The sequence below is a fragment of the Lissotriton helveticus genome, chromosome 10 (genome assembly GCF_964261635.1).
Source record: "Lissotriton helveticus chromosome 10, aLisHel1.1, whole genome shotgun sequence".
Classification (NCBI taxonomy): Eukaryota; Metazoa; Chordata; class Amphibia; order Caudata; family Salamandridae; genus Lissotriton; species Lissotriton helveticus.
Genome location: NC_136071.1, coordinates 415,014,364 through 415,028,068, shown reverse-complemented (window position 1 = coordinate 415,028,068; position 13,705 = coordinate 415,014,364). Strand labels below are relative to the sequence as shown.

At 41.5% G+C, this 13,705-nt stretch overlaps 1 protein-coding gene across 2 annotated transcripts in view; it reads left to right on the top strand.

Annotated features, from left to right (window-relative positions):
• Positions 1 to 13,705, top strand: part of RGS11 (regulator of G protein signaling 11) — a 2,073,835-nt gene that overhangs the window by 872,835 nt on the left and 1,187,295 nt on the right. For both annotated transcript variants that reach the window (XM_078664273.1, XM_078664274.1), the window contains exon 7: positions 6,855 to 6,931. In XM_078664273.1, coding sequence (XP_078520399.1) covers positions 6,855 to 6,931 — 77 coding nt within the window. The remainder of the gene's footprint in view (positions 1 to 6,854; positions 6,932 to 13,705) is intronic.

Sequence of the window (13,705 nt, the reverse complement as noted above, 5' to 3'; positions counted from 1 at the left end):
GACAGAACTGCAACAAAGGGTTGCAGACACTGAGGAACTCTCCACCCGCACAGAGGCATGCGCTAACAAACACGAGACCCAGATCGTAAATTTGAAAAATAAAATTGAGGATATGGAAAATCGACAAAGAAGACAACATTTTCGAGTCTTTGGCATACCAAAAGGGTCTGAAGGTGAAGATCCGCGAGCATTTATGGTTCAGTTTTTCCAAAAAGCATTCCCGGACTTATCAGACTGGGACTGGGATTCGTAGTTGCAAAGGGTCCATAGTCCAACGGAACAAGGATAATCAGTATCCCCGGCCCTTTTTGATTAATATGGGTAACTTTCTGTTAAGGCAGGCGGTGTCGCTGAAAGCTCGACCTAATAAGCCAGTCACTATAGAGTCAATAACTTTTTTTGTCAGATCAGATTTAAGTAAAATTACCATGGAGAAGCGCTGGAAGCTACGGCAATATATTGATCCAATTAAGGCCCTGGGTTGTCAAGCTTTCTTACAAGAACCGGCACGCCTAAAAGTATTTAAGAATGGTCATACATTTTTCTTTTCGGATGACCAAGAAGCAGAAAAAATGGTGAAAAAATGGCAGAGAGAATCTACTGAGAAATCAGCAGAATAATAATTTAGTGACTGACTATATATAATGATCTATAATGGCGCAGGTAGAGGTTTAAGAATTGCTGATAGTAGACTCAAGAGGGAGCTGCTTTCTGATTATATGCCTTTTTTCCCTCTCTCTTTTCTCTCCCCTTAGCTCTTCTATTTTGTTAAAAAAAATGGCTTAGGATCAATGATGTAACAACGTATTTTTGCATTACATGTGGTATCGGAGATACTTGTGGGGCTTTTGGAAGAGAGGGGTGGGCACTGCTTTGACTCTTTTGGCTGCATAAACCAACAGCAGCTAGTTAGAGAGAGGAATCCTCCTCTACGAAAGAAGTAGGGGGTGGGTGGGGTGGGTAGGGTTGGTAAGGAATGGGGTGAGAGGAGGGTCTAGGGGTGGCGGGGTCCTGGGAGAGGGTAAAATCAGTAAAATTGACATGAGGCGAGATTTCAGAAAGATAATAAGTGGCAAGGTTTATTGTTTATGTTTTTTCTTTTTTTTCTAATGTGTAGGGGGCAAAGGGGAGATGAGAAAGTTACTGCTATGGATAGAGTAAGATGTCTAGCCTGGGATGTGGCAGGGGTAAATAGTAGGAACAAACGGCGCTTAGTTTTTGAGGAGTTAAGGATGTACAGCCCGCATATAGTTTTACTGTCTGAGACACATATATGCTATAAGGATCGCAATGTCCTTAAAGAATTAGGGTATAACGTCGTTGTAAGCTCTGACTTAAATGTGTCAATTAGAGGAGTCGCTATCTTACAAAATACATTTTTCAAAGCCGAGACAATTAAAACCTCGACACATAAAAATGGTAGATGAGCTATTGCCCAACTTATTATAGAAAGTAAGAAATATACGTTTTGTGTAGTCTATGGCTCAAATATAGACGATCCCACTGTTATGGACAAAATTAATATGGAACTTCTTGAATGGGAGGGGGAGCATCTGATATTTGGTGACTTTAACTGTATTATGATAATTTTTGGCTGTAAAAGGGTCAAACCCTTTTACAGCCAAAAATTATAATTGATCCATTGATAAAGGAATAATTGTATATATTCAATTTATTGTGAAAAAACATTGGCTTTTTGTTTGCTGGAGCATTTTTCGAATCATTTATGTTTTGTTGTTAGTCGTTGTGGTTTGTAGTGGATTGAGTGATGTATGAATGAAGATTGAATGGTGAGGAAGTTGAATAAACACTGTAAATATTCAAGGAGTTTGTAAGCACTGTATATGACAATTTGTTGTGCACACCAGGTTTTTAATATTTGTAGAATATTTGTGAAAATCACTTTCAAAATAGAAGTGTTCAATTGAAAATATAAAAGAAATTAAAATAAGTGGAATTCATTTCAATTTACATATTGTTTCATTCGTATGTTTTTGCAACCAATGTTCAATTTAGAAATTAGTGGCATTTGCAACTGTTTTGTTTATCGCATTGATATGGCATGAGCGTCAAACAATATTTTGGAAATAAGTAACATGGAGATCTGCCCGCGGGTCACATCAGACCATAATCCCATCATCCTTTCTTTTAAAATGTTAACAAAGAAATTAAACTACCGCTTTTTTTCATCCCCACGATATTTGCTGCTTAATGCAGATTTTATACTTAAACTTAAGGTCCATATAAAAGATTTTTGGAAACATAATATTGGTTCAGCCGCGTACAATATGGTATGGGACTCCTGTAAGGCTAGCATTAGGGGCTTTACTCTGCAGTATATATTTAGACAGAACTTTGAAAATAAAAAGTATACAGATGATACTATAGCGAAAATATTACACGCAGAAAAACAGCTAGCGACAGCGCTGTCACAGGGGTCTAATTCAGAAGAAGAACTAACTTGTGTCTTAATTGGCCTCAAGTCTGCTCTAAAATAGACGCTGAGAGAAAAAAGTCTTATTAAATTGCATATATATCGTCTCTCCCAGTATGAGGGTGGCGAAACAGTAGGAAAGATATTAGCTTACAAGGTGGCAGAAAGCAAGGATAAAACGTTAGTTAGGACAGTTAAAGGCCCGGATAACGTGACATGTAATAACCCCCCTCAAATTCTTGAACAGTTTGCTGGATGCTATAAGGAATTATATACTCCTGAAAGTCGACCGGGGCCTGACGATATTAATATATATTTACAGACTGATGAAGTGAACCGTATTGATATGGAGCAAGCAGATATGCTGAATAAAGAAGTTACTTTGGCTGAGATTAGGTTGGCAGGCTCTGCTCTACCTTCCGGCAAAGCATCAGGGGAAGACTCGATTCCGGTCGAGCTTTATTAACATTGCATTGAGGAACTAGCCCCTATACTCAGCCAAGTGATCGGACTCGTGGGACAAGAGGGGAAAGCCCCTGAGTCATGAAATATTGCGCAAATTATATTTTTTCTTAAGAAGAATAAAACATCCGACGAATGTGGGTCTTATCGACCGATTTCACTAATAAACACCGATGCAAAGATATTTGCCAAAATAAAACTTGCCCCAATAATATCTGCCTGGTTTCTCCACAACAACATGGATTTGTACCCGGTAGAGATACTACGACTCATATTAACACGGCTTTTACAGCTTTTGACGTTGCTAAGGTAAGATTCACCACACTCTGTATGATACTACTTGATGCTGAGAAAGCATTTGACCGAGTGGGGTGGGATTACCTCTGGGCTGTGTTGAATAGATTCGGCATCAAGGGTTAATTCTTGAAATGGATAAAGGCTCTCAACGATAATTTGCGAGCCAAAGTATACTATTCAGGGATACAGTCAGGTACATTTGCTATTATGCGTGGTACCCGTCAAGGGTGCCCACTGTCGCATTTACTATTTGCTCTATCTATCGAACCATTTCTAGTGGCATTACAAAACAATCCGTGTATAGTACCCTTCTCATCTGGTTCAGACACCCTTAAAATGACGGTATACGCAGAAGATATTGCGGTTTATTCTACAAATATAGCTGAGGCAATGACAGGGATTATCACGGAGGCCAGGATGTTTGGTGTAGTCTCTGGTTACAGGCTGAACACTAATAATGAACTATAAACCAAAGGACCCACGTCAGGGAGTGTGCAAAACTGCTATTTACTTGGGAGTAAACATTTCTGCTTGCCCAGAAGAGATAGCCATGCTGAACTATGAATTATTGCTAAAAGACACAGCTATTATTTTTTTAAATGGCATAAGGTTCCACTCAGTTTAATCGGCAAAATCAATGTAATCAAAATGAAGATTCTCCCCAAATGTATCTATCTATTCAGATCTATCCCACTACGTATTAATAATATTTTTTTTAAACGCCTAGATGGCATATTAAGCAGTTTCATTTGGGGTTATAAAAAAGCATGTCGTGCAATTGAAATACTCAAATTACCTTATGGAAAAGGCGGCCTTGACTTTCCTGATTTCAAAGCATACTTCTGGTTGACATTTATAGGACACATTCGTAGTTTGACACACCCTTATAAGGAACCTTTTTTTATTATGCATTTTTGTTAGGAACGGAATCCAAAATGTTTTTTTTACCGCATCAACGACCCAAACTACTTTAAGAGGGTTAAATTCAAGACTGCACAAGACATAGCATACATTTGGAGAGCCATCGTTAGTAAATTCCAAATACCGTTATACCATTCTAGATTACCTCTATGGGACAATCCAGCTCTCCCAGGAATTTTCCACGATGGGGGCGGGAGACAATGGGCACAATTGGGTATTAAAAATGTAGGCAATCTATACGATAACACTGGGTTCTCATCGTTTGGGAGACTCCAACTTCTCTACAATGTTACTGAAAGCATGCGCCTTAAATACTATCAAATTTGTGACTATTTTATACGCAGCCTCAAAATCACTGAGTTGACGGACTCTAGCATATAGGAATGTATTCACTTAGCTAAAGATAGATCACTGATCAGCTTTGCATATAAAAAATGTAATTCTCAGAAAGACGGTGACTGTGGGAAACTAGCCACATGCTGGAGTCAGAAATTGGGGTCTAACATTACTGCTAATTCCATATCTTTTGCACTGGATATCATTCGTAAATCAGTACACTCATCCAGTTTAAGGCTACAATCATACAGGACTATTTGCTCTCTTTACTATACCCCTGCATGTATCTCGAAATGGGCAACAAGTAACTTAAGTAGTTATCGGACTAGATGCCCAAAATGTGATCTATACGCAGCTGATTTAGCGCATATGTTTTACTCATGTCCATCATGGGGAGGATTGGAAAGGACTGTGTCTCATAAACTTAATAGATCTACTTCATTTACAGTTACAGATATATTACTGGGCCCACATGTGATTATAGCTCTAGAGAACTTATTAGTATTATACTGGCTTGTGCTAGGCTAGCTATTGCTCGAGCATGGATCGCACGGGATCCACTATCATTGGCAGAGTGGTGGGCAATAGTAATAGATACATACAATATGGAACATGCATTAGCTAAAATCAGGTGTGTAAGAGAATTATGTAAATTATGAAAAATCTGGGGAGAATTTGTCTAGGAATGTGTTAAGGAATTTGTTTAGTTGCTTATAGGAAGCTATGCTTGCTTAAAATGGATCTTGAGTTTTTCTGTGTAAGATTATTCCCCTTGTGTCTGCCGCCCCAAAATGTATTAACCTTTGTTGTTTGCCATAATTGCTTGTTTCCTCTTTTTTTCCCGCTTTTTACTTCTATATGGTGAATTTGCTGCTACTCTGTCCTCATGTCATCAATAAAAATATATTTAAAAAAGAGAATAACCTATACTGACATAGAATTATGCAACGTGGTGCACTGACTTTTATTTGCCCTAAGAATGTTAACTGTGTGTGTATTACAAAATAGTGTAGATAGAGTGTGAAATAGTGTAGTTTGGTGAGAAGAGTATTAACATGTTTAGTCATTGAATTATCGGGTGCACACAATAGGATGTACTGTTATGTTAGCTGAAGTACTAGGCCTGAATTTGTAGCATTTAGAAAAGGATTGTGTTAAACTGACATTTGAATTTCATGAGGCTGCAGAATGCTGTTTCTTTCTCACATATTGCTTTGCAGGTGGACAGGGTTCTGTTAGAAAATACTAAGGCTATTGGTCACTTAGTTTGTTGAGGAATGAAGAAGATACAGTGGGCTGGGTGGGAACTGAAAAGGTAGAGAAGAACATCGTTCACACAGGAGAAGGCAAATAAACCAAGGACGAAATGTTGCAAGGGGCATGTATGGAGAAGACTGTGGAAAACCTCACCGCAGTGGAAAGTTTTGTAAATGAATTATATTGTAATTCACGTAAACAGGAGAGAAAAGCATTATGGGACTTTTGCCGAAGTGTCCTATCGCGTATATGTTGTACCGAAGAGAGGGACAGTTGTCCACATCCCTTCTGTCTTCCAGCAGAGAGCATCAGACTGCTAGCTTGCTGTTCTTATTGTAGTTTCATGATGCTTGACCTGCCTCATGATGGAGGGCCTTTTTAGGAAGACTCCATCGCTGACACCTTTCTCCTTACAGAACTTTCCTACCTATATTCCTAAGTTGGAATGTCACTTTAAGACTTTGAGTAGGGATAGATCTAAATGTTTTTCCCTCAAGAAGTTCCGATGCAGGGTAACCTGGATATATGCTTCTTAATTTCTATTCTTTTGGCTATTGAATTTGTGGTTCTGTTTATTCTGCATAGAGCTAATCTGTTACATCGGTTTGGTATTTTCATGTTTCCTTTGTATTTCTGTACTTTCTTACTGAGATGCATCTATGTCCAGTTATTATTGGCTTTGTAATACATTTTCACTAACCCTATTTTGTTGTGGACCTGGGTAATTGTGTGGCTCCTTTGAGTTACACTGTATTTGGATTGACTAATGAAATTTGCTTCCCCTCAACACTTCCATGCTGCTAACAAGAACCATCAAGTAAACTATCAGAGAAGAGAATCGAAATGTGATGGGCCCTGCCTTATCATTTGTGTCAGTGTATGAACTGTAGGATTATAGTCCATTGTGAGCTTAGCTAAAGTGTGCAAGTATATACTCACTTCCTCATTTATATGTACACTACACACCAGTTCCTCCAGAACTAACCTGTTGCTCCTTACAACAAAAGGTTTAGCACAGGCTAAAGGGTGATGTACTTTAAAACTGCACATGTATATTTTCTTCCTATCTGAAATATGATTGTGATAAAATGAAGGTGCACATTATCGAGTTTATTTCCCATTTCTTTTCTCTCACCCTTTTCCAAAGGAAACATATAATCAATTGCACAAAAGAATCAACCACACCTGGGACTTCGTGGTGATGCAGGCCAGAGAGCAGATAAGGTGATCTTTCGCAAAAGTTTATTTTTCTACATCTTGATCATTTGATGTTATGGCCATTCCTGAGAACCATCCATCATGCTCACTAAAGTTTTGTCAAATGCAACTCTTGTGCCTGCTTTTTTTAAATGTCACTGTAGCACCTGCATTTAAAAAAGACTTGTTAGAACCGGGTTGGCAATGGTATACACCTTTGACAAAATAGGGAGCCTTGCTTCTAAGTCAGGACAAGGGGATTACACTCCTAGATAACCCCTGATCACCCCCTTGGTACCTTGGAACGAGCAGACAGACTTTTCTCAGAGGCAGTGTGTTAAGCATTCGTGAATATACGCAATAATACAGTGAAAACACTACAGATGAACACCACACAGGTTTTATAAAAATAAGTATTCTTTATTTAGATTTAACACAAAACCACAAACGACAAAAATCCACAATACTGTACTTAAAGTTGACTTAAAGATGGTAAAAGTTACTTAGTTCAAGTTGGTGATAGATGTGACACAGTTCTCACAAAAGTACCTGGATGCGTCACGCAAAACAAACAAAAGGCTCACAGAGTGGGAGATGCGTCGGTTCCGTGCTTCGGGGAAGATGATGCAACGCGCGTCAATGCTTGTGCAGAGTAGGGGATGCGTCTTGATCCTTACCGGAGTGGAGGTGATGCGTAGGCTCTCGTCCTGTGGCCTGGTTGCAATGCGCAAGATGGCGCCTCGATGCGATGACGTGGAGATGATGTGTGCACTCTTGGCGGTCGTGCGGCGAACTCTGTAGCTTTGGAGCCGCGACAGGCCCTGCAACACGATTCTCTGGGGATGTGACAGCGACCTTGCGATGGTGACACGTTTCCCCGGTGATGCGTCGGTTAACAGCTTCGATGACGTCACGCTTCTTTGGGGATGCAGCAGCAACCTTGGCGGCAGTGATGTGCTTCTCCGGCGATGCGATGGCAACACCTGCGACAGCGACACGCTTCTCTCGATGCGTCGCGCTTCCAGCTCCCAGCGACACGCAGGCTGTTGTAGACAGAATTCCCAGCAAGGAAACTCTGAGGGGGAGCTGGAGGTGAAGTCTTTTGTCCCTGGGACTTCAACAGGAGACAAGCACAATGCACACGTACTGTGTAAAACAACTTCAGTAAGTATAAATAGTCAATAAATTCAACAAACAAGAGACACCAATTTTTTTGTTTTGAAGACAATATATTTTCACTTCATATACGTCTTCTTTTTCTTTTTGCATGTAAATCTTAACGCCAGCCGACACGTGTTTCGTCACTAGAACAATGTCTGTGACTCATCAGGGCTGAAAAGGGCGCTTGAGTGACAGGGCGGTGTAGAGAGGATAAATCGCGTGGTCCCAGGTATTTTGTCGGGGACTATGAACTCAAGGAAAGTGACTCGAACAAGTAGAAAATTACCGTGTAGTCGGGTACAACTAACACGCGATCTCCTGACAATGGTCAGTGTGTGGGTACATTCGGTCCGTAACTGGTGAGCTGGGACGGGACTGTCCGTGTGTCAAAAGACTGTCACATTATTCCATGACTGTCACGTTTTCCATTCACACCGTGCCGGCTTGCCAATATATAAAGAGAGCGAATCGCTTGATAGAAGCTGTGGGCCATAATTTTAACATTGACTGTAAGGTGCCATCACGTAACGAGTCTCACAGTTAACCGGAATGGAATGCCGGTGTCAAGGGGAAGTGAATAAACCTTGCTACATTGTAGCCTCTGATCTCAGCCTTCCTAAGCCAGCCCAGCCACGAGGTAAGCTAGCCGCCCCAAGCCTGCAGGAGCAGAGCAAACCATGGGCTGCAACCTGGATTTCAGTTTCTAACAGAGCACTAACAGCACTCTGGCTTGATACTGAAGTGCTACAAATAAATGACTTTCCATTTCAGTGTGGTGATGCAGACCACCACACTGAAATTCGTTAGTCTAACGCCTGATGCGTGCTACTTGGCAGAGCTGAGGGAAACAATGGCAGAGATTAAAACACCTAAAAGGGTAAAACCCATCAATATGGGAGAAATATTAAAGCTTGAGGGATAGAAAAAAGGCAATGGGAAAAAGCAGGATAGGAAAATGGAGAAAAAAAACATTTCAGAATATATACAATGAGCAGTTTACAAAACGGTTTTCAAAACATATAACTGACATTGTAAGTACAACAACAGTGATTGTTTCATTTTATACATACAGTTATAAGGCTGCCACCTTACTGGCATACCACTAGTCTGCATTTTATTTCTATGCCAACTAAAACCAAGCATTTGCAAAGTTAATATATTTTGCCTATAGAGAGTTATTTGTCTATGTTTTTAAGTATTTATTTATTTATAAAGTTTTATATAGCGCAAACATAATCCCGAAGGATATCAGAGCGCTTCACAATTAAGGATGGCCAGGGAGGCGTTCAATAAAAATCAAAGGAAATAGTTACAGAGGTTACCACAAAGACGTACAATAGTTGGAGAAACAAAACAAGCGGGAAATGGGAGGGGAAGACAAGATTAGGTCAAGGGATAAAAAACATCAGTACAAGAGATGACGGTATAAGACCAGAATCTTCAAGCAAATGAAAAGAGCCAAATTAGGGTAAGAACTTGCACATAAGGAATCGTTTTACTTCCATTTTGAAGGCAACCGTGGAGGTGATTCTGCAAATTTCAGAAGGGAGAGAGTTCCTGATCCGTGGAGCGGAGCCGGAGAAAGCTCTTTGACAGGTTCTCCTTTTGCGGAATATCTGTGGTTTAAGAAGGAAGGTGTTAGCACTTCTTGAGGGTCTACCACTTCCAGATAGTTCTAGCTTTTGGCATAGGTATTTAGGGGTTTTGAGATGGAGAGCCTTGGGAATCAAGCAGGCAATCTTTAGCTGAATTCTTGCATCAAAAGGCAACCAGTTTAAAGATTTTAGAACTGGGGAAATGTGCGCAGCTCCTTTTGTGCTTGTGGTCAATCTAGCCGCCGCATTCAGTAGAGCCTTTAGTGGTGCCAAGGTGTATTTCGGGAGGCCACATAGTGTAGCACTGCCACAGTCTATCTTTGGCAGAACCAGCGCTTGAACCACCTGCTTGAAGACAGTATGTGGGAGGAAAGCTTTGAGATTCCTTAGTAGTCTCATCAGGTGATTTGCACCATTACAGACATTACTAATGTGGTTCTTCAAATGTAAGTGTTTGTCCAGGGTGATTCCGAGTGATTTGGCTGTATCAATAATGATAGGGGGGCAGTTGAAGGCAGTGAGAAGGTTCAACCAGAGGTCAACCTTAGGGGTATGATTCGGAGGAGAAATGAGCAAGAATTCCGTTTTGGAAGTGTTGAGTAGGAGGTGGTTTTCTGTTAGCCAATTTTGAGTGTTCATGAGGGTAGTGTTGAGTGAAGTGAGATTTTCAGGGGAGGAGATTTTCAGATAAAGTTGTGTGTCATCTGCAAACATGTGGAAGAGAATGTTCATTGAGTTTAGTGCATTTGCAAGAGGTTCTAGGAATAGGTTGAATAGTATGGGGGATAAGGCGGACCCTTGAGGGACACCCATGGATACAGTAGTGGGCTGGGATAGGGAGTGGTTCTTCTTTATTCTTTGAGATCTGTGGTGGAAGAAGGAAGATAACCATTTTAGCACCAGACCGGAGGAGTCCATCCTGTGTTCCAGAACTGATAATAGGTTGTTGTGATTAACAGTAACAAATGCAGAGGAAAGGTCAAGGAGGATTAGGAGGCAGGGTTCGTTGTGGTCGAGCATTTTTTAAATGTCATCAGAAGCATAAATGAAAGCTGATTCAGTGATGTATCCACTCCGAAAGCCAGATTGGTGATAGTCTAGGAAGTTTTCAATGTGAGCACAAAGTTGAGATTGGAAACATTTTTCAAGGAGTTTGGCCAGAGTAGTGATGTTGGAGATAGGGCGTAAGTTGTTGAAGTCAGAACTATCAGCATTTTTTTTTTTAAATAGGGGAAACCTGAGCCTCTTTTAGGCAGTCAGGGATCATACCTTGAGACAGTGAGGCATTGACAATATTTGTCCAGATTGGGGTGATGGATTCTTTTATATCCTTGAAAACAGCGGGATGTAGCGGGTCGTTAAAGTGAGTGAATGGGTTAGTACTTCGTAGAATTTTATTATTGTCTCTTTTGCTAAAAGGGGTGAAGGTGTCCCAGGAGGCATTATTTTTGGTGCACAGACTTGCTGGTACGGGCTGTTCGGAGGGGGATGGAGGGAGCGCAGGCCAGTGGGTTGGTAACAAGGCCTTTTAGATGCCAGTTCGATATTGATGAGTCTCAATTTCTCTGAGAAGAACGTAGCCAAAGCGTCGCAATAGGGTAGGCTGTGACTTGGGTCAGAACGAGTGAGAGCGTCACACGATTGTTGTTTAACAATTTCCAAAAGCTTCTTGGGACGATTAGAGGCTTGGTTAAGTTGAGATATGAGGTAGTCTGCCTTGACACTCTTAATTTGTTTGTTATAGGAGCTTCTTACTGTTCTGAGGACTTTTAGTTGATCCGAAGAAGGATTGGATTTCCAAGATCATTCAGTTGCCTTTAGTTTGCGTCATTTGGAGTTTAGGGTGTCATTAAACCATGGTTTGGACATTTTTGTAGATGCATTTTTTTGTTGGATTAGTGCAACGGAATCCATGATACTTGAGATGGTAGAGTTGTAAAAGTCAGTAAGTGAGTTAACCTCTGGCTTGACAACTTGGGCGGAAAAGGGCAAGTTTACATTGGGTTGCTAGTTTCGTTGTATTAATAAGTTCCATTTTCCATACCTTAAGCTTCTTCGATTGAGGCTTCCTCACTGACTCCACTTGGTTAATGTAGAAGATGATGATGTAATGGTCAGACCAGTCACAAGGGGAGATGTTATCCAATTAAATTGTATTTCCTTTGGAGATGATACGATCCAGGATTTCTCCTTTATTATGCATTGGCCTGTCATAATATTGGATCAATTCGTGATCATCTAAGAAGGATTTCAGGCATGTCCCAGGTTTGTCATTGGAATTAGACCAGTGAAGGTTGAAGTCACCGAGGAAGATTTGGAAAACTGTGGAATCGGCAATACCGCAGATGATTTCCAGTAATTGTTTGATGAAGGAGAGATTGTCCCCAGGAGGATGATAGAAAGGATGTAGTTTGCAAATCGGGATAGGGTTACTTAAAATGTTGAGACAAAGGTATTCACTGGAGGGGGCGCAGAGGTCTCGGAGTGAGAGACTGAGAGAGTGCTCCGATGAATACAAGCTAGACTCCCGCCCAGCTTTTTCGCTCTGTCAAGACGAATTATGTCATGGCAAGAAGGTACTAGGAGGTCAAGGATAGGATAGGAGGTGAGATTCAACCAAGTTTCAGTAAGGATGATGATATGTATGTAAGAAGTTGGCCTAGCATATGATGTCCACTATTCTAGTGGGTACGTTGCACCAGTCCAAACGAACCTTATTGATGGTAGGTTTAGACAACCTTTATATAAAGCTATCCTGGTGGTAGCAGTGGAGAGCAGTCTTCAGGCCAAGTCTTGAAGGAATGTAAAGCAGCTTGTTTTACCAGTCTATAATCTCTTGAATGACCAAATGAAAAGAGCATCACACCAGGTATATATATATATACAATATAGGTATTTATTCTAAACACACCCCTCTAGTCTCTTTATGAGGCTAAAGGCAAAAGTACAATACAAGAACTTAAATAGCACACAGTAATTAAGCACAATATACGTTTTGCCCTAGGGGCCTCACAAACCATATACTAAGAAAGTGGTATAAGTACCGCTCAGAGCATAGAGACAAGGCCTAGAGCCTGTAGAACCGCTGTGGCAACCAGGAAACACCCAAGGTAGGGACGCAGGAGACTCACGTGGGACGCGTACAGTGTCTAAACAGAGCCACAAATCATCATTGACTTCTATGGAGAAAGTTAGAGTTACAGTTTTAAAGAATAAGGACACTTAGGAGTGGACTACAGTAAAACCCTTTTAGTACTGGACACTTTGAGAGTCAAGACCCACGGGAGCACCGAAGTACTCGTGTTACCTCACCCAGGGATGCCGGTTGCATAGGTGTCTTTTTGTGTCGGGTTTCGTCGTCGATTCCAATGGAGAGCTGCAAAGAAGTGCTGCAGGCGACCAGGAGAAAAATGTCCGGATGGATCCAAGGGTGGATCGGAGATCTGAAGAACCTGAAAGCAGTGGAGAAGTGTGGCTCACTGGTTAGAGGAGGCAGACCTGGAAGCAGAGGTCAGCCCGGGACCAGGGTTCAATTCCCGGCTCGGCGGGGTCTTGAGTCCTAAAATGTCCATGGACTCGACAATTCTCGCTCCGGTGCCTACTCGATTCACGGGTTCACACTCTGCGACTCTGGGCAATAGCTTGCTTAATCTCCACAACTGCCCCTCGTGGCGGGATGCCTGGCCTTCACCTTGCGGATACCCTGCCGGGGTTATCTCACAGGGGAATACCAGGACGGGTTCCCTAAGCAAGTGCTTAGAAACCACTCGGTGATTTGCGCTATATAAATTCCTGTACATTTACATTTACAGTGTGCGTCACTAGCCAGTGATCAGGATGGCGACAAGAAGATGCCAGCCGATGTCAGGGGCTTTCAAGTGAAGTAGGTGAAGATTGACTCTTCAACCACGAGGACCAGGAGGCGTCGACGAAGACCAGGAGTTGGATTTGAGCTGCTGCAGCATCGGTATCCGGATTGGACCCAACAAGCTTTGGCACGTCGGTAGCAACCAGGGAAGCACAGGAAACTAAGGATTGTCCTTTT